Here is a 21,157-nt window from a genome sequence, read left to right as displayed (position 1 = left end):
CCCTTCCCAGGTCAGCTCTCCTTGAATAGAAGCATCCCAGCCTGGAATCCACCAGGCCCACCCGAGAAGACAGGGCTCATAAGAGTCTCCCCTCCCCCATTTTTTAGGAGTAGGCACTACTGGTCACTTTATTCATTTTTGGAGGTTTTTAGAGTAATTGGATTTTGAGGCTGGGATCTGCCCTCAGCAGGGTTTATCGATTGCTGCAACACAGTTACACATCCATATTAATTAACCCAGACACCACATGGAAACTGAGCTGTTTGGGGAGGGGGAGGGGAGCAAGGGGGCCCTTTAAGGAGACTGGACATTTCTCCCTAAGTGTCCCCGAGGCCCAGATAGGAGAGTTGCTTCCCACCAGAATCCCGGGACCCTCCCAAGCTCAAAGTCCCTGGACTTCTCTGCAAGGGTAAGCCTGTCTTGGTTGCTGCAATTGAACTCCCCCCCCCCAAAATCTCCTAGGGGTAGATTCGACACCTCCTAATGTCTCTTCCTTGTTCAGCCCTGTGATGCTGTCTCTGGTGGAGGTTCCCAAAGTCATCTTTTGAGAGGACTTAATGGCCCTCCTCACCTTTCTTTCAACTTCCCAAAGGTAGAAGCTTCCTGATGCTTTTCAGGATTGTTTTGCTTGGTCGTTTTTTTTGGTGTCCCATTTGTTGGTGGTGGTAGTGATGGTGTTGTGGCCCTTCCTTTTCCTCCTACCCTTCCCTCCAAAAAGTGATTAAAATCTGTTAAAGGATTTAATTAAGAGAGTTAAATGAAAAGGAAGGAGGCGCAAATGAGTTGGGGGAAAAAACCCACACCAAAGCTATTCTCAACGATTAAATCGCCATTTTAACAATATAATGGAGTTTGCCTCCTGAAAGGGGAAATCAGCGCTCATATCTCATCAATAATTCATAGAGTCCGGGATCACGCAGAGGTCAGCAGACGGGGGTGGGGGGGTGCGCAGCGCCGGCCTACATGGGGCTCCAAGCCTCTGCCGCATACATTACCGGCTGCTGACCACACCACCACCACCTCAGCCTAGCAGGACAGGCGGGTATGCCTACAGGTTTAGGTGATCTTTCCTCCTTTCTTTAGGCAGATTCATGGAGAATTCATTGAGTTAGGAGCTCCAAGAGGAGAAGGAGGAAGAGGAGGAGGAAGAGGAGGAGGAGGAGGAGGAAGTAGTGGTTGTGGTGGTGGTGGTGGGTTTAAAGTCCAGGATAGGATCAAATTCGGGGTAATTTGGGAACCTGTCCACTAGCACATAGCACCCCCCTCGAGTTTTACTTTCTCTGACTCCCTCCTCTTTCTCTTCTTTTACACCTTAAGTTCCTTCCTTCCTGTCTCTTCTCTCTTAATTTCCTTTGAGAAGGAAGATGTATGTATCCTCTGAAGCACCTTGCAGCACCTTGCCCTTGGCAAAGGCTCCTAGGCATCCAGACCATGCTCTAGCCTCTTAAAGGACTGGGGCCATGCACGTGGCTTCAGGCTGTACTGCGGCCTTGGGGGCTCAGCGGCCGGGGCTGGTCGCAGTAGCACGCCAGGACTTCAGATCCCGGTGGAATAGGGTGAATCATCCAGCGAGGAGTAGTTCCTAGGCCTGAGGCTGGCGTGCCTCACCTCCAGATAACCCACCTCCCCCTACCCCTAAGTGGAAAAGGGGGCAGGCAGTCTGCATGGCACCACGCACTTAGCAGACCGGTGGAGGGAGAATGAGCGTGCGAGGGGGTCGCCTCGTGGGGGATTTGGAGGCACTTTATGCACCTATTTTTCTCTTTCTCTCTATATTCGGCCCTCCTTCCTCTTTACCCCCTTCTCTCTCTCTTACTTGGTTTACGATTCCCAAGGAACCCACAGAAGGAGAAATGAAACCTTTGGCTGCAACAGATGGGAACCTGAGAGGTGGTATTTGGGCAGATGGGAAACCGAAAGCGTGCTGGTCCATTGCAGGGCTGCTGCGCTGGCCGGGAGGCAGAGGCTGTAACTTCCCGGATCTGCCAGTAGAGTCCGCCTTAGACCAAGTTCACAGCCAGGCTGGGGTCTCTGAGACGCCAGCGAGCTCAAGGTGGCCCCGGGCCCCTCCGGGTCTGCATTGTTGGAACCCAGCTCTCTTTCCACCCCGAAGGGCCCAGTAGGCTCCTCCGATCCCGATCCCGATCCCAAGGAAGTCCTGCTTCAAGCTCATTCCATTCTTCACCTTAAAAACCTCTCTTCTCCAGGTCAGCCCACTCTGCGGGTCCCATAGGCCCCTCACTCAGCAACCTCGGCCGGCCGGCCTTACTCTTCTAGACAAGAGTGAAGGAGGGGTGGGCAGTCAAAAGCCCTCGCTGGCATCTCGATCAAAGAGACCTATGAAAATTCAGGAAGTGAGGTCCTGTGCGCCCTCCCCCCCCCGAGTTGTTTAATAACCTAACACTCTTATTCCTCAGGTCTCAGGCTCTTAATTGGGGTGGGGTGGGGGCACAAGGCGGCCAAAGGGGGAGGGGCAGGGAAGGTGTTTTGCTCTTGGGTCTCTGCAGTCCACACAGCAGAAGGAGACTCTGGGCAGTGAGGCCAGTGTTATTGACGGAGGGGTCGCAAAGTTGGAGGGTCAAAAGTTTACGTGCATGCGTGATCCCGGCGGCCCAGGCGTCTAGCGGCAGGGGCGGGGTGGGAGAGGGGGAGGGGGCTGTATGTGTGAAGAGAGAAGAGAGAGCTTGAGATGCTGGAGGTAAGGAAGGCGAGGGAGCTGGGAGATGTGAGGGGTGGAGGCAGCAGAAGTGGGATAGGGGAAAGGCAGAGATCTGGGGGAGGGGAAACTGAGGAAGGAAGAAACTGTTCTGCCAAGGCTGCGAGGCTGCTGGTGGAGAGCGAGCGGCACAAAAGAGCGCTCCGGGGCGTGGCGAATCCTCCACGCAATTTTCTCTCCCAAAGATAACCTTTGAGTCACCATATAAAATTTAATTAAAACCTACCCAGCCGCACACATTTAAAAAATCCAATTACCCACACGTCCTTGCAGGGCCGAAGAAGGCTTCCAAGGTGAAGTCTTGATTCTCGCTAACATCAGCCCCACCCTGCTTGCCCTAAAGGGGCCAAAACTGGGTGCTCCTCCTCGCCTAGGGAACATAGCCCTGTCTTCCCAGACCCCTAGGTCTTAGATTAGTTCCAGGTACTGGACTTCAAGACTTTGGGCCAGTACCAGACATTCTTAAAATTCCTAATCCTTCCCTTTAAACTGTGGTGCTTACGAACTAGGACAGTGAAAGGTAGTTAGTTCTCCCCTCTCCCAAGCCTCCATTTGGATGTTCATCCTGATTCCCTCTCTAGCCCTCTTTGGAAGAGGGAGGGCAAGTGTGATGGAAAAATACTTAATGGTCTCTTGGAGATCTTTGTAACTGGAGTTGAAAACAGGCGTCCTGAAATGAACCTTCAGTCTATGCATTAAGCTTAGCTCATAAGTAAAATGCTTCCTAGAGACGGTGATTATAACGCTAGGGCATATGTCTATTTTGGGTCTTTAAACGACTGTTGCGTTAGGAGATGTCATCATGGTCTCTTCCAAGCATTCGCTGTAGGAGGTGCACCGTGGGTGTTTGTCCTTCTGCCATGGACATAGGCTGGGAGCTTTTGTAAAGATGACTTCTGAAATAAAGCCAAAGAGAAAAAGGGTTAATAGCAAATTTCAAGTCAATTCAACCCGTTTCCCCCCCCCTCCAAACTAAAGGGTGTGTGGACTTCTGTTTCTATTTCGTTCTCAAGTGAAATTCTCGGGGGGGGGGTGTCCAGAAAAGAACTCTTGGGTCCTGAGGAGCAGAGGTCAAGACTCCAAGTGGAGAATCTATTTCGTTTGGTTCCTTCCTTGGTCTCCTTTGCTTTTATCTGGGGGAGAAAATGTTGACAGATTTAGAAATCTGGAATAGACTGGAGTGGTCCAAGGTCCCAGGCTAAAAAGACTGCCAGGAGGGAAGGGTGACTTCTGCTACCCCAGACCAAAATTGCCTGCCTTGCCCTACCCATCCGTTCTAGAGGCTGCCACCCTGCCAACACTCACTAGACTGGGCTGACTGAACTGGGTGGAAGAGGAGTTGTCTAGACTACCTCACCCGGTCAACTCCGGGGCCAGAGAAAGGAAAGATACTGTGTAGACATCCCACCAGATTTTAAAACCTGGGTCATTCTGATGGTGATGAAGGAAGGCACAAGAGTGGCCGAATGAATGACAGCTCTGTCCTTTAAAAAAAAAAAATGGAGGGGGAGTGTTTTGTTTTTAGGGACCATTAAAGCCTCTGAAAGCCAGGTCCTCAAGCTTCCTGCTTTGCCCAGTGTTGTCTGTCCCTTTCCCTGAGATCTCTTTCCAGAATGAGATCTGGCTGTGGATCAGACTCCCTTCCAGAGAGGTGGAGCGGTCATTTCTGGAATTCCGAAGCCTCTAAAGTTTTGGCAGAAGTGGCAATGTATCTGGCATTTGAGGCTGCAAATGAAGTGGGTGAAGGGGTGTCAGGGTAGCTGCCGGCCCAGGCCCTGCCCGGTGCAGGCGGTGTTTAGGGGAAGAGCCCAGGGAAGGAAACCCTTGGCTCAGGCCGGTTTTCTAGGGTTCAGATGCCCAATGACACACTTTGTGCCCTTTAGGTGCCAGGGCCAGCATAGTGAGCTAGTGCTCAGGCCTCAGAAGGATCACACGCCCTTGCTCTCAGTCCTGGGAACCGGAGCTGACAAAAATATAGGAATGATTGAAAAATCAAAGCGGGGGCGGGGCTGCCTGAATAGTATTCCAATGGAGACTTTTTGGGGTGGGGGTTGGGGGGGGAAGAGAAAAGTCGAGCTGGAGAGGGTAAGCTGAATCAAATTCCTGCCCTGTCATTTTTCTCCCAAGTAATGACCTGCGCAAAATTCAATATGACCGAGCGAACTGCGTGAGCATATTATAGTAACTGCCTGCTCGTGGGGGAGGCCCGGAGAGGGGTGAACCGCAGGTCACGGCGTCTAAAAATTATTAAAATGTTCGAGAGCCTCGTGACGCGCCTAGCTGTTTAACAAAGACTGCCAAAGTATGAGATTAATACGAAAACTTGCTCTTCAAAAACAAAAACACACCAAAAAAAAAAAAAAAAAAAGTCTTTTTCCGGCCTCCGAGGGGGCCTGCGGTTCCTTTGCCCGCAGCCGCGGTTCGGTTTTCCGGACACACAATAGTGGACAGGAACGAGCTCAGCTGTTGCTCAGCGGGCCCACGGCGGCGGGTCGGCCGGGAGCAGGCGGGGAGCGGCTGGGTGAGTACTCTTGCCGGCTCAGGCCCTTGCTCCGTTCGGCGGCGGCACCACGCATGGAGTGCCACCCGGCCGCTGGGGACTAGCCTCAGCTTGGCCCTCTGCTCGGGTTTTCCTTCCTCTCTGCTTCTCTTCCAGCTCGCCCATAAAAAGGTGGATGCTTTTCCTAGGCCGGGGCACGCCTGTGATGGCGCAGGCGGGCTGGGCTGGGCAGCGAGAGGTCACACTAGCAACCTGTGGCTGCTTGGAGAAGGAGGCCAAGTGGTCTTCGAAGAACCTAAGAGCACTTGGGAGGTAGCCCAGAAGGTGCAGAAGCCTCTGGCTCTGCGCATTTTTATTGTTATGCTTATTGTTGTTGGTATTCTGGGTGTGGAGGGGTGAGGCTGTCTCTAGCTGCCGTGAAACCTGTCCTGGGGGTTACTGATGAATCCTGTCCTCCACCCCTGGCGTCTACACAGGGAGGGAGTGTGGATGGGGGTTGGTGTGAGGGCAGGTGGTGGCTCTCCAGTTCTCAGGAGCGGAAAAATCTCAGGGATGGGGCCTAAGTTCAACCATACCCTCTCTCTTGGTGCTCTGGACACCTGGGCCACATCCCTTGTTAAGTGTAGATCAGAAAAGAGGCCAACTCAGATGCTCTCCCAAGCCGCAGGTGGGTTAGACGGGTGTCTACGAGTGGGAGGTATGGGGTAGGGAAGGGGTCTGGACAGTTGGGGTGGGTCGTGACACCCCTAAATACCCTTTGAGAAGACTTGGTTCTTGCTGGATATTAGGGATCTGGTGGGAATCAAAGCAACACATTTTGTCTATGGGTGATCAGATTGAACCCTGTCTTTGATGAAGATGGAAACTACATCGTATTCTTTCTCTCCAGTTGTGCATGAATCTGGCCTAGCTAGGAGGGCATTGGGGTTAGTAGCCAAACCCAGAGGCCAAGATTGCAATGCCTAGATATAGGAGTGTTTTTTTAAAAAAAAAACAAAAACAAAAACAAAAACAAAAACAAAAAACAGAAACAGAGGTCTCAGGTGGGATCTCTCCTACCCCACCCACCCAGCAATGGTTCCTGGTCTCTGCATGGGTGAGGTGGTTTAAAGGGTTGTTTTGGCTTGTTTGTGTCTGTTCGTGAAATTGGCAGTGTTCTAATTTACTCAATAAGGACAAAAGTGTTTCTTAAACCTGGGTGGCGAGGGGGCTTCCGCTGGGCACACTGGCCCTCACCTGGTCACAGCTCTCAGGATTTACACTGCTGTTCCTTCAAGCCCAGTTTCCCATTTTTCCAGTTTAGTAAACCAACAGTCACTGGGAGCCTCAGGAAGTTCATTCAGAAACCTCAGAATCCCATTTGGGCCCCACCGCCAGCAACCCAAGCAGGTGGATGGGCCCAGCTAGCCTGCCCTCTAGACAGAGAATCTCCCTCTGGGGCTAAGAAGTGGATAGTGGAGGTCCTCCTCACACCTCCGTGGGATTGTCCCCTCATTCCAGCCCCTGGGAGGTATGAGGGATATGGGAGTTTGGGAGGGGCCTGCGCATCATCTGGCTGCAACTTTTATGGTTCCTCATTGCCCTTCATTCGGAAATGAAGCGCCTTTGATCTTTTTCTCAGGTTGTAAACGGAATTGCCCATCATTAAATATCCGGGAGCCCCCATCTGCTTGGTCTCCCAGCATTTTCCTTCACAGCTGTTTCTCTCTCTTTTTACCATTCAATTTTTCCAAAAGGACTTTTATTACACCCCTTCACACCCAGCAGCCCCTCTCTCCTCCCTTCGCTTTGGGAAATATCTAGATATGCGTTTGATCACAAACTAAAGACTGTGGGGGCAAGGGAGGAGAGCTGGTTTGGGGTTTTGTTTTTTTCTTAAAAAAAAAAAAAGTCACAGGGAGAGGGGAGGGACTGAGCGCACCCAGAAAGGCCTGATTCTGACTTCGAGGCAGCCTCAGGATGACCCTTTCTCCTTTTGTACTTAGCTAATGTTTACATCTCATAATTCATGTGCCACCGAAAGTCGCGCGGCAGCCACGAGGTTTGAGTCCCTTTGCCCAACAGCTGCTTTTATTTTTGATTTATTTTTTTTTTTTTTGGATAGGAGAGTTGAAAACCTTGTAATCCTAAGAATAGACCCACAGTGACTTTTCTGCTCCCAGAGCTCAAAATTAAAACAAAACGAAATAAAAAGAAAGCATGCAAACTACACCCCAAAAGAAGAACGCGCCGAAAGTAAGAGAACTGGAAATTTCCTGGGCCAAGAAGACCTGTCTGTCTTCTGTATATACCCTGTAGATCCGAATTTGTGTAAGGAATTTTGTGGTCACAAATTCGTATCTAGGGGAATATGTAGTTGACATAAACACTCCGCTCTTTTTTTTTTTTTCCCAGAAGAAAAGTAGATTATTTTCTAAATGAGGACAATCCAGTGACTGGCTTCGAGAAGACTCCTTTTTCTTTCTTTTCCTCCCTCAACTGGTTAGGGAGAAATCTCATCTACCTGAGGTGTTGCCCATGCCTGCTCCTGGAAGCTTGGGTCCTTGTTCACTTAAAAGGTTCATGTTACTGGTGTTTTAAAATTTTATCCTGAAGTCCAAACCTATCTATCTTCTATTAGGAGTCTAGGGGGCTTTATTGGAAATCATGGGGGAGAAACGATTGCTTCTGCCTACAGGGTGCAAAGGCAAAGGAAATTTGCTTTTTGAACGGATGCGGAGGTCGTTATTTCACTGGGTTCAGGACAAGACGCCCTGAAAATACAAGGTTGCCGTGGGTGTTCTCGTGCATGTGTCCTTGGTGGGGGTGTCACAGCTGGGGCTCCTTCCCTTAGATCACAGGGATGTGAAATTTCTCTCGGCCACACAGGCAGAGGCGGCGGCTTTCGCGGCAATTAGAACTCTTGGCGCCACACTTAGCATTGCTTCGATGAATCTGGAATTAGCAAATTGCTACTCAATTTGTTCTCGAAACTTGCAGGTTTTGCTTTATTCTAGCTTCTGTCGTTAGTGCGGGAACTCAAGTCGTTGCTCTGAGCGTGGGCCTTGTGGGTCAAAGGGAGGGAGTGGTTAGGAGGAGAGGACAGACTGACGGACACGGCGAAGCTAATAGTGCAGCTAAATGCGATTTGGAAGGCGAAGTCTCCCCGAATTAGTGCGTGAATTTCCTATCGATCCGCCCGCGGTTCCATTCATCTCTGACAAGTCCCTCCGCGCACCCGCCCTCTAGCTCCCGACGCCTCCTCGCTCACCTCCTACTCCTCCCCATCTGGCTGCTCGGAGAAGCCCCCAGCTCAGCGCCCCTCTAACCTAGTGGGTGCCCCTTTCAAGAAGGAGCCCCCTGGCCCTCCAGTCACTTAACTTCCAACACAGACACCGGGTGCGTGAGCTCCCACTCACCCTGGGGAGGAGATGGGGCCCTGTGGAAGGAAGAGAACGGTTGACAGAGGTGAGGTAGGGCAGGGGGGCTACACTCGGAGCCCCAACTTCTGAGAGGGATGCAGGGATTGTGCTCGGCCCAGCCCCCCTAAAACAGGCCCTCTAGTCTTAACCCGCTCACTCCTAGGTCCTCGCTCTCCGTCTCTCTGCGCTGCGGAGAAAGCCAGGCGAGGAGGGGGTCGCCCCGCAGGAGCCCTATGTAAATCCTGGTGTTGGGTGGGTGGGGAGGGGGAGAGAAGGGGAAATAAACCTCTTTGGCTGGAGTAGGGTCCGGGTGAGCAGATTTCCTTATCCGGGAATCGCAGGCCGGGTGGCCATTGGCTCCGAGGATCACGTGGGCCCCAACTTTGTTCACTTGACAGTAAGTAGGAGGGCTTTCGGAAACAGGAAAACGAGTCAGGGGTCGGAATAAATTTTAGTATATTTTGTGGGCAATTCCCAGAAATTAATGGCTATGAGTTCCTTTTTGATCAACTCAAACTATGTCGACCCCAAGTTCCCTCCGTGCGAGGAGTATTCACAGAGCGATTACCTACCCAGCGACCACTCGCCGGGGTACTACGCCGGCGGCCAGAGGCGAGAGAGCGGCTTCCAGCCCGAGGCGGCCTTCGGGCGCCGTGCTCCGTGCACCGTGCAGCGCTACGCGGCCTGCCGAGACCCCGGGCCCCCGCCGCCTCCGCCGCCCCCGCCGCCCCGCCACCGCCCGGGCTGTCCCCTCGGGCTCCCGTGCAGCCACCAGCCGGGGCCCTCCTCCCGGAGCCCGGGCAGCGCTGCGAGGCGGTCAGCAGCAGCCCCCCGCCGCCTCCCTGCGCCCAGAACCCCCTGCATCCCAGCCCGTCCCACTCCGCGTGCAAAGAGCCCGTCGTCTACCCCTGGATGCGCAAAGTTCACGTGAGCACGGGTGAGTGCGTGGGCACCCCTTCCCCTCCCACCCCCGGCGCTTTACAGCGAAGGGACCTCCGAGGCATGTGGGGGAGGGAGCTGGGGAAAGCCAATTGTCCCCGCTATAAACTCGCCATTGCCAGAGATTTACGGTCTCCTGTTTTCAGAGTCACATAATTACATCGCCCATAAATTTTTATGGCCTGGTGGGCCCTGCGCCTTTGAAGTCATCCTCTTTTCCAATCTCCCAGCGACTTTTTTCGCCTGGGATACGCAGTCCCAGTGAAGTTGGAAGTTGGGGAGGGGTGTGGGAGGAGGGGAAGAGAAGGAGGAGGAGGAGAAAGGAGGAGGTAGTAATCCGTATTTAAGCAGAGGGTTGAAGCAACTACCAGTATTTCTTTTTTTTTTTTTCCCTTTCTTCCAGCCTGGTTCCTTGGCTGGAGAAGTGGGCAAAAGTTTTTTTGCTGGGGAGAAGGCGCTGTTTGGAATCTGAGCAGTGAGGGTGGGGACTAAATCCAGGAAGGGTCTGGGGCAACACCCCTCCCTCTCCCACCCTCCATTCTCCCACCCGGGGTCCTCAGGCCAAAGAGTGAGATGAAATCTTTCCAAGATTCCTCACAGTGCCCCCTCCCCCAGGCAACAAGGACGACAGCCCAGCCTTTCAAAAGTTTGAGGTTTTTCTTTTCCGTGGGTCCCGATGTCTGTCTTCCTTTTTCGACCCCTCCCTCCAAGATGAGGTGGTGGGACCTGGAGGCTTGAAGTTAGCTGAAAGAAAAGGCTTTCCCTCCTCCCTTTCGGGGGGCAATAAAACTTTCTCTTTCTCCTTCTCTGTGTGTGTCCAGTAAACCCCAATTACTCCGGCGGGGAGCCCAAGCGCTCTCGGACCGCCTACACTCGCCAGCAAGTCCTCGAACTGGAGAAGGAGTTTCACTACAACCGCTACCTGACGCGGCGCCGGAGGGTGGAGATCGCCCACGCGCTCTGCTTGTCCGAGCGCCAGATCAAGATCTGGTTCCAGAATCGGCGCATGAAGTGGAAAAAAGACCACAAGTTGCCCAACACCAAGATCCGCTCGGGTGGCACCGCGGGCGCAGCCGGAGGACCCCCTGGCCGGCCCAATGGAGGCCCCCCCGCGCTCTAGTGCCCCCCCCAAGCAGGAGCTGGAACCTGGGGGGCGGGGGTGGGCAGCGAGCACCGAAGGGGGATGCGGGGGTATGGGAGGGTCCCCAGGCTTGAGCCCAGAAAAACCTATCGACCCTACCCCCACTTTATCTATAAGGAATAAACGCAGAGAAGGGGGGGTAGGGAAGCCTTATTTATAGAAATGACTCTAGGGAGCAGGGTGAAACCCTCCGGAAGCAAGATTCAAGTCTCTTGCTTTCTTCCTTAAAAAAAAAAAAAGAAAGAAAAGAAAGAAAGAAAAGAAGAAGGAAGAAAGGAAAAGACAGAAAGAGAAATGGAGGAGCCTGCTGAGCCTGGTTTTCAGCTTTGGTGAAGATGGATCCACGTTTCATCTTTAATCATGCCCGGCCTGGGCCCATCTGTCTTGTTTACTCTGCCGAGGAGAGGACGAGCCTCGGTGGCGACCATTACCTCGACACTCGCTAACAAATGAGGCCCGGCCCGGCCGCCGCCTCTGCTGCTGCCGCCGCTGCTGGACCGCAGCCTGGATTGTCTTTCTTTGTCCCTTACTCCTGACACCCAGCGAAGGCACCCTCTGACTGCCAGATAGCACAGTGTTTTGGCCACGGTAACAGACACACACATAACTTCCCTTCCTGTCGGTGCCCACCTTGGGGGTGTGTGTGTGTGACTGCTCACCCGCTTCCACGCTAGGCTTAGAAGGGGGAACAGGAGGGAAGCGAGGGGCGGCCTGCCCAACGTGGGTTTCAGAATCCGAACCCAAGAAATATTAAAAAAAAAATAAAAAAAGAGAGATTGAGACACCCAGGAGGACCTTCTGCTAGAAGGGTCCAGCCAGGCCTGGCAGGGTGAGGGGCAGTTGAGTTCTGGGAGCTGGGACTATCTTCTGGCCAATCCACAGTTCCACAGCAGAGGCCTTCTCTTAGACTGCAGATGAATGTGAACTTAGGGAATAAAATGCTGTGGCCCTCCTACTCTGGAAGGACAATGTTGCAGAGCCTTCTCCCGTTGTTATCACTCTTGCATTGTTTATTATTATTATTATTAATATTAATAATATTATTATTATTTTGTGTCATGTGTGTCCTCTCTCCTGTTCTCTTTCTGACATTCCAAACCAGGCCCCTTCCTACCTCCGGGGCTGCCTGAGCCTAGAACCTTTCATTGGTGTGAAAATTTGTGTCCTGTACAGAGTGACAACAGAAATAAATGTTTGGTTTCTTGTGACCATCACATCGTGTTTTTGTTGGAATGCTGATGTGAAAGATATGAACAAGTGCCGCCCAGCCCAGTGTATATGCTAAGCACCTAGTGGGTTTGGCCTCACAAGGAAGTGGGGTGTTTTTGTTTTGTTTTGTTTTAAAGGCTCCAGTGGGAATTTCTACCTCAGAGGCTTCCAAATTGTGGTAGCTGGTTTATTTTCCCTTTGGAGTGGATGTGTTTTGTTTGAGGCTTAAAAATTTCCCCCCTCCAGTCCAAAAATGGATCACAAGGACTGGGAGGGCTGATTCCAGGCCCCAATGGGGGTGTGCGTTTCATTGGAAGACACCAGAGGCTTAAGGAGAGCAAAGTCTTTCATACTGTGATTTATTTGTCATAAGCAAATAAAATGCAGTTAAGCTGTCTCCTTCTAGACAGCCGGCTCTGGTTATTAAAGTTGGAGAGAGGACTCCAGGAGCCGACCTCTTTCCTCCCCGCATAAGAAGGTATCGCTTTCCTCTGAGGTGTTTAAGGCTTTAATGAGTCTAATTTTTTGCACAGATGTTTCTGGGTGTTTGCAGGTTTTCAGAGCATTTTTATATTACAAAGGAGCTAGCTGGTGCCATAGCTCAAACTCTGACAAGCAAATAGATAATCAAGAAGACAAATGGCCTCTTTTGTGAAGCTCTGCTCCTGTATTAATTTTCATTTTCTTTCTCATAGAAAGTATCGAAAGTAAGGCTGGGGACCAAATAGCTGTCTGTGTCTGAGATCCCAATTACCCCTAGAATGGAGTGGGGGAGGGGAAGGGGTCCAGGTGATCCTCACAAACCTCTGACAGGTTTGGGTCACTTTTGTCCGGTACAGGCAAGGGTTCTAAGGGCTGGAGCTCTAGCCTTGGGGTCCATGGTCCGGTGACGGCTCAGGGTACAGCCACATTCTTCTCCAAGAAGCTCCAGGCTCCAAAGAGCATATACAATTAAAAGTTGTTTCGTTTTGTTTTGGGCTTTTTTTTTTTTTTTTGTCCCCTTTCTTTCCAGAAAATAAAGAGCCAATACCATCCACATGTTTGGTCGTTGTTTATTTTGCATTTCTTTAGTTGGCCTGTAAGGGTAGCAGGAGTCTGAGTAAGGCCGGAGAACCCATCGGGCCAGTATCTCCAGGGCCCTGGAGTTGCCTATTAAAATGCAACCAAGAGATTAGTTTAAAAAAAATTAAGAAAGGAAGGAAGGAAGGGAGGGAGGAAGGGAGGAAGGAAGAAGAGTTGCCTGTAGACCTGGAGGAGGATGAGTGGGTTAGCTTTGTCTCTGGTGTGGTGTAATGTTTTAGTTTTGAGGACATAAGACATTCCTTAGTTGAGGGGAAAAAATAGTTCTCGAAAACCATAAGGTCTCCCTGCAAGAATGTCTCTAAAGAATCAAATCAAAGCTGCCTCTTAGAAGGTATGAATAGAACCTTAAAAGAAAAAAAAAGAAAAGAAAAGAAAAGAAGAAGACGACGAAGACGAAGATTTCTATGGTGCTTAAAGTTCACCGCCATTCTGTGTAGACAAGAGCTAAGAAAAATGTGAGAATTATACAGAAAACCATTAATCACTTCTTTTCTTTAAATACGTATCCTCTCTCCTTTGTTATTATTCAACAGCAAATCTCCGCAGACCGGCTGTTGGGGGAAAAAAGTGTTAGCCGCCTCTCCCGGATCTGCAAGGGGGAACATTTTTGGAACCCTAAAGTTGAAAACTTTTTTCTCTCAGTTTGGAAGAAGGCTTTCACCATGAATGGGACCAGCGAAGCCCAGGCACTCAGGCGAGAGCAGGCAAGAGGCACAGAAGAAGGTAACAAAGCCCTGGCTTGGGGTGACTTCTGTTGTGTTCTGTTTTGTTTTGAAATAATTTTATGGGCTCTTTTTACAAGTAAAAGAAAAAAAGCTCACCTCCTCCTTTTTCTTCTTCAACTGTCTTTGTGGGGTTTTTATGGTGGATGCTTGAGCAGGTTTGCTGCGTTTTATGATGACTGATGTTTGGGAGAGAGCGGGAGAGACAGAGGAGAGAGGCCTGGGCGCCTGGAGAGTGTTTGAACCGGCTGGGACAGAGGTGTCAGGGTCCCTGAAAAACACCAGAGAAGAAGGTTGTTTGGGCCGCTCTTCAGAAGTGCTTTCTGGTTTTTGAAAAATGCAGGCGTGCTTGGGGAGAGCCTGTGTGTGCCTGTGCGTGCCTGTGTCTAGCAAGGTGCATACTCAGTGTGTTCCTGGGACTCCGATTGTCTACACTGTTTACCAGGGAGATAGCGGCCTCCTGGAGAAATGAAATGCAGTTCTTGAATGAAGCCTGGGAGCTGGTAGAAGTGAATTCATTTGGTTAGATTTCCTTCTGGTGTCTAGCTTGGGATTCTAGACAAATCCTTTACTCCCTGAGAAGGAGGAACCGCTCAGGGCCAGGTGCACTGACATAGAAATTCTTTTTTGTCCCCCCACCCCCTCACCCCACTTCACCTCCCACCCCACTTCACCCCACACTCCAGGTCTCCTGGAGGCTCAGTGTTCAGCCACCCTTTTGCTTCTGGGTTTGGGGGCTCTGTTCTGGGTTTGGGGAATCAGTGGGCCCTGCCTCAGACCTGAATGTCCTGGCCCCTTTTCCCTGAGGCCTCACTTGGAGTTTGGAGGCGGGAGGCTGGCAGGATAGAGAGTTCATGGAGAGGCCACGTTTTCTAGGCGATTAGCTTGGTATTAGAACCACAAAATGACCTCGGAAGCCCCTTGACCTCTCTGAGACTGGACATTGTGCTAGCTCTGGCTTCCTGCCCCAGAGGGAAAGTCACACCTCTTCAGAGAGAGGGGTTCCAGCTTCTCCACCCCCCAACTGTGCCCAAATCCTTTGCTATCTCAGAATTTCTGGATCATTTTTCTATTATTGTGGATTGGGAAGAAAGGTGGGTTTTTTTTTTGTTGTTGTTTGTTTGTTTGTTTTTGTAAGTTAGCTCAGAAGTCCTGTGGGTCGGGAGCAGAATGCTGGTTTGTCTGTTTCAAGCCCCTTCCCTGGGTTGGGCGTCAACCTCCTCCCCTACCCCAAGTCCATTTGCACCGTCTCTTTTTTAGCTTCGCCTAAAGCAAGCTGAAGGAAGAGGGCCTAAAGGATACAATCTGAGAGCTTAGACAGACACTGTCCATGAGGCTGCATGCAGACCAACAGGGGAAGAAGCTCCTGAGCAGGAGAGAAATGAACATTCCTTCGGAGGCTCTCTCTCTCTCTCTCTCTCTCTCTCTCTCTCTCTCTCTCTCTCTCTCTCTCTCCAAATCTACAGCCTCTCAACCCATCTTCTGAAGTTCCTTTGTTTAGGAAACTATACTTTTTTTTTTTTTTTTTGGTTTTTCCAGAGGAAACTATACTTTTATAATCACCGTATCTTCTGCACACCAAACTTCCATTTCTAAGTCCTTGGGTACCCCAAAGAGCAAGAGAAACGGGGAGGAGGTCTGTGGCAGGTTGCTCTGACTGCTTCCAGCCCCCCTCCCCCCCCCTGCAGTGCTAACCAAAGTTTGCTGAAACTTTTTAAGTTAAGAGACAGATGGAAGATTTGCTAAAAGGGGAAGGTCGATCATAGACCCCTCTATAATCAATGTTCTATCTTCCACATTAAACACCCACATCAGCAGCACCCATCAAAGGGGAGGGAAGGAGGGAGGGATGGAGAGAGGGAGGGAGAGGTTTTCCTAGCTGGGAAGAGGGACCACTCTCCTTAAAGTAAGAAAGGAAGAGACAGGGCTTGGCTGAAGGGTGTGTGAAGTGTTGCTGGTTCACATTGCATAAATCTTTTCCAGTAATTTAGGGACTCTCAGACAAGAGAAAACCTGAGCGGTTGGCCTTTTCTTTGTCCCTGGGTAGCATAAATGGAGGAACTGGGGCCTTGGGTAGGAAAGGGGTGAGTGGGCAACCAGGTAGACTGGACCACTTTGATACTGAAAATATCTGCCAGTAAAGATATATAACCTAACCCATAGCTGCTTGTGGGCCCTCTCTGGGCTCAAGTGACAAAGACTAGAACTTTAAACTGCTCTCTGAGACGTGAGAATTAGGGGTACACCAAAAAAGAAGAGCGATAATGGTGGCCAAAGGCTGGGGGTTCACCCAAGTCTTTCCCACCCCCACCCCCCAGGCTCACGGTGTAAGACTCCTCTTTCTCTCATTTCCAGAGCTAACCCTTTTTGGAACTGACAGCTGCGGGGGGCTCACTTTCCGCAGCTCTAGTGGCCACCCACCACCCCAGAGGCCTTCCAATCTTTTGACCTCTCCCCTCGGTTCTCTGGGCCCCTCAGCACTCCTTCTCTTCCCTCTCTTCCTTCTGGCCTCAGCGCCTGCCTGGTGGGTCTCCCTGGGAAGCGGTGACTGCGAGCGGGTTTGATTGGAAAACGGAGTTGGGAAGTTTCCCAGCGTGAGCTGAGCGCTGACGGATTTGTGATCGGCCATAAAACCGGCGCGTTCGGATTCGTAAATCAATCTCGCTTTTTCTCAGTCTAAACGTTCGCTTTATCGGCAGCGAGAAAGCGCTCAGCTCGCGCTCACTCCGGCGCTTGTTTATTTGAACGTGGACATTTCCCAGGATCCGAAGGGTGTGCACTCTTTAACAACCTGGCTGGCTTCTCCTACCTCACCAAGGCTCTCCTTTTTCTTGTCTTTAAATATAATTTCTCCGGTTTAAGGATTGCTATCCTCGGTTTTAAAGATTGTCATTCCCTCATGTTCCAATTTATTCATTTATAGCCCTCCCCTCTCTCTCCCTCTATCCACCTCTTTCGCTTCCTCCCTCCTTCCCTCCCTCCCTCTGTCCTACCCCCCCCCGTTTGTTTTTGGGGGAGCATTTTCCTTTGAATGGATTTGTAGCCAGGGACCTTGTAGACTTGCCCTCGCAGGAGACAGGAGCAGGCCTACATCAGCATCAGGCTGAATTCAATACCAGTCTGTGTTCAGGATCTGGACAATCAAAGCCGACTACCCCCCCTACAGAGTCTGGGCCCCGCCGGCGCCCCCTCCCAGTGGGGCTGGGGCAGAATTCCAGTACTTTCCGCAGGGGTCCTGCTGCCTCGAAACCTCCGTGGCACACGTGGGGAGACTGTTTCTTTGGGGTGGTTACATGAAGAGGTCCTTAACCTTCTTTGAGTCGCTTTTGGTTCAGACCCTTCTAAACAAACCAGCAGAGACCCCTCATCCCCATCCCCCGGCTCTCCCACCCTGTTGCCTTTATTCTTTCCCATTACACGGATGCCCTGTCGGCCTGGTCGCAGCTACCCCAGAGCTGCTGAAGTAGATAAGGCTGGGGACGTTCAGCACGCGGGGCGGTGGGGGTGGAGGGTGGGGGGGCGCTGCTTAGGAATGCCTTTCTACTTCCTTTGCATCCCTCCACCCCCTGCCCCAACTATGGACTCAGATTCACTTATAACTTGTGAAGTTTGGGGGTTGTTTGGTTTTGTTTATTCTTGGAGAGAAAGAGTCTGTACATCACACACACACACACACACACACACACACACACACACACACACACACGGATATCTCCCATCCAAATGGTTAACACTTCAACGTGTATCATCCCCATCTTTTCCTCATTGATCAATCGTCATTGTCTGTTGATTGGAAGTCCAGAACACTAACACCTGGGAAATATAGACCCTAGGCTGCCAGGCAGGCTTCAAAGCGTTCCTCCCTGTTCTGTCCAGTCTTGTTTCGGCTCTTCAGCTACCTTCATTAGTGTATTTCAGAGACTGAGATGGGGTCGACATAGGTAGAGTCTGGGTGTCTGCTTCTTTTGTATGGAAGCCGTGGTCCCTGGGTCTTTTGTCTCTGGAGCCTATTATCAAATCCTCAGCAGCATTTAGTTCCCTATGGTAGTAACAATGCTAAGGGGAAAGTCCCCCTCCTGGTTATTCTCTATCCTGGGGGCTTCAGAGTCATCTCCTCACGCTGTGTGTTTCTGACCTTTCAAAGGTACACTACAAAAGATCAAAAGGTGAAAGCCCCACGAAGTCCCACTATGGTACAAACAAGGTAGCAAGGACTTGCAGAGTCTTCCTCTTCTGTCCGGTTCCCTTAGAGACACTGTCGATGAGTTCGAAGAGAGTGAGTGGGTCCTGCTAAAATAAATACCCCACTGGTAGGGGCACCGAGTGGAGTTGGAAGGGGAATTTCAATTCTAAAGGCTACAACTAGGAAGCTGAGAAAAATCAGGGGCTCGGAGAAGGGCCCTATGCCCACCCCACCCCCACCCTGACGCCCCAGCAGACTATTCTGCACCTCTAGGAACTAAGCAGAAGCAGGAGGAGAAGGGAGAGAGCAGAGGTGGGCTGTGGGTAAGTGTGTGCCTGTGGGGGTAGGGAGTTATAAGCAGAGTACGTATAGATGTGCTTGTGGGAGTGAGACCTTGCTACTATTCCATTGGTGGGTTGGGGGGAACCTATTTTACAGGAAAATTTCTCCTCATGAAGGGGAAGGTCATAGTGGTCCTTTGAGCCTGAAATCGAAAGACCCCCTTCCCCCTCCCGGTCACGTGATTCATTAAATAATTAATGCCGAGGTTGCAGAATAGATATGTATTCGTCAGGAAAATCGCAGGCTCGGTCTCCCTGTTTCTGACGTCCAATTCAACTGTCCTTTGAAAAACAAGCCTGTACCCTGAGAAAAAAAGAGAGAGAGAGGGAGAGAGGGAGAGAGAGAGAAAAAGAAAGGGAGGCATCAGTAAAACAGTCCCGCAGCTGGAGCCGCACCGCGGGCTGGGGTTCTGTAAGTAGAAGGGATTTTTCACTACCTACCGCGCCTTATATGTCCATGTAAATTTATTGTTTGTTATTAATGTTATTGTCGTAAAATGTGACAAATAGCCATCTTCATTTCCTGCCATTTCTCTTCACAGGATGGTCTCTGTTTATACCCATTGAGGCATTGCATAGAGATTTTAGGAATATTTCTCTCTCTCTCTCTCTCTCTCTCTCTCTCTCTCTCTCTCTCTCTCTCTCCTCCAACCTTTTTCTTGATTTATAGCAATATGGGTGTCAGCTTCTCAGCCAGCATGCCAACCATTGTGTGTGTGTGTGTGTGTGTGTGTGTGTGTGTGCATGTGCACTCGCGCGTCTGCATGTGTTTGTGAGTGAGTTGTGTTGTTTATGGCCATGTCTTCGATAAATCATTTCTCACAGAAAATGATGTAGAAGCTGGGCTGGTTCTGTGGCTGGGAGAGAGTCGTTCTTGGAGGCACTTCCTCCCTCTCCGCTCTGCTCCCAGGAGTTGGTTATTTCGGACGATTTACAGCAATACATCAGCAGTTAATATGAAAGCTCTATAGCTGTAGGTTTTAAATTACAGCATCTGTGATTATCAATTAAGAGGGGATTTGTATAAATTTGGTAAACCAGAAATGCCTCATTGGCATATAAACCCAGTCAAAGATCATGACCTAATAGAAAAATGATATTTGCAAGCCCCATAGAGGCAACATTCCAGCGGCAAATAATGCTGAATTCTGCAGCGATTCCCCCCCCCCGCCCCCCAGGAGTTTGGAATCTCTAACTCCAGCCCTGGGTGAATAAACACTACTCTGAAGGCAGAAGGAAGCTGGGGGCAAGAAAGGTGGAGGCATTGGAAGAAATTACAGGACTTTAAGGCAAAGATTTTTGTATTTGATGGGGACCCAATGGAAATGCTGTGCAATTGATAGTGAGCAGGGGACTTCGGTCAGGGTAGTAAAGCTGCATTTAAAGATTTGGTATGTATGGGGTTATTGAGGGTGGAGAAGGAGCCACCTAATTTGGGGGAGACAATGGAGGCTGGCAAAGGGTGAAGGGCAGGGAGACAAGCTGAGAAAGCCTTGGCTTCCCACCCTTCAGGCTAACAAAACAAGGAAGTGAATTCACACCCCAGGAGCCTTCCTTCGACTTACTGAAACAAAGAAAGTTTCCTGGGCAGTGAGAGACTCGTGTGTGTGTGTGTGTGTGTGTGTGTGTGTGTGTGTGTGTGTGTGTGTGTGTGTTTGGGGGCTGAAGTGGGAGATGTTCTCTTCAGTTTTTACAGAAAAAAATATTTTAGGAATCAAGTGGTCCTGGAAAGTTGAAGAGTGTTCCAGAACATTGGGGTGTGTTTCTTTGCCTTAACCCTCAGCCAAAGACTGAGCAATTAGGGTGCATATCAGAGGCGGGGGAACTGGAAACTTTCCCTTGGTCCTTCTTATGGAGGAGAGGTTGCCGGGTAAGAGCAAAGTCAGGTGTGACAACAACTTTCTTCTTCTTCTTCTTCTTCTTCTTCTTCTTCTTCTTCTTCTTCTTCTTCTTCTTCTTCTCCTCTCCTCCTCCTCCTCCTCCTCCTCCTCCTCCTCCTTCCCCAGACAGAGTCCCTCAGTGTAGCCCTGGCTGTCCTGGAACTCCCTCTGTAGACCAGGCTGGCCTCGAACTCACAGAGATTCACCTGCCTCTGCCTCCCAAGTGCTGAGATTAAAGGCGTGCGCCACCACCACTGCCCAGCTCAGATGTGGCTTCTTGGGGACACCCTGTACTATGTCCCAAACTTGTGATGGATAAGATGCAGAGCCTCTGCCAAGTGGTCCAGCCTGCCAGCTGCTCTTTCCTGGCTGGAGTCAGGCCAGCTGACTTTATAGTCACTATTATCTGTGATATTTAACTCTGCCTGCTAGTGTAAACCTTGGAGCAGGAAAATTAGAGTGATGCTGTACAGGTGTTAATTATTCATGGCATCAGCCTCACAGAGCGGCAACATGGGCCCCAGCTCATGCAGCGTCCAGGAACTTACTCTACACTTTGCTCTGATGGTTGAGCCCCTTGTCCCTCCTGGTTAACAGGAGATTTGAGGGTGAGTGGCTGGCGGGTCAAGCCTCCCAATTGGAGTCTGGGTAGAAAGAGATCTGGAAAGAAGAAAAGCAAAGAACTGAGGCTGAGGTGTGCTTATCCGGATAAAAGGAACTGGGAACAGTCTGGATTCAAAGGAAACTCAACAGGGCTAGCAATTGTGGGGAGAGAGAACGTTTGGGAGAAGTATTTAGGAGTTGGGACCCCCAAGCCTTTTAGTTCCATTCTCCACCTACACTTAAGTGTTAGGAAACCCCAGTGTGAGAGGCAAGCATTTTTACTTTTCACCTAGTGTGTGTTTTTACACGTTCATGTGTAACGGTGAAGAAGGTATATTTACCCTCACTTGGTGCCCCAGAATTTAGGTCAAAATCTTGGGGTCTCTAAGAGGGAGTAAGATCTGTCCCTTCTTCCTTAAAAGGTGGGCGAATAAGAAGG

At 50.6% G+C, this 21,157-nt stretch overlaps 2 protein-coding genes across 2 annotated transcripts in view; both read left to right on the top strand.

The window, feature by feature from the left end:
• Window positions 1-21,157, top strand: part of Hoxb3 (homeobox B3) — a 41,224-nt gene that overhangs the window by 2,721 nt on the left and 17,346 nt on the right. Inside the window, exon 2 of the mRNA XM_037201610.1 lies at window positions 13,523-13,712. The gene's annotated coding sequence lies outside the window, so the exon portion shown is untranslated. The remainder of the gene's footprint in view (window positions 1-13,522; window positions 13,713-21,157) is intronic.
• Hoxb4 (homeobox B4) lies at window positions 8,889-11,911 on the top strand. Its single transcript, XM_028869027.2, is given in 3 exon segments — window positions 8,889-9,342; window positions 9,345-9,554; window positions 10,378-11,911. Coding segments are annotated over 3 exon segments (750 nt in total). The 5' UTR covers window positions 8,889-9,101; the 3' UTR covers window positions 10,677-11,911.

The sequence above is a fragment of the Peromyscus leucopus genome, chromosome 8b (assembly GCF_004664715.2).
Source record: "Peromyscus leucopus breed LL Stock chromosome 8b, UCI_PerLeu_2.1, whole genome shotgun sequence".
In the NCBI taxonomy this organism is placed as follows: Eukaryota; Metazoa; Chordata; class Mammalia; order Rodentia; family Cricetidae; genus Peromyscus; species Peromyscus leucopus.
Note: the sequence above shows the minus strand (reverse complement) of the source record. Positions and strands in the feature narration are given on the sequence as shown.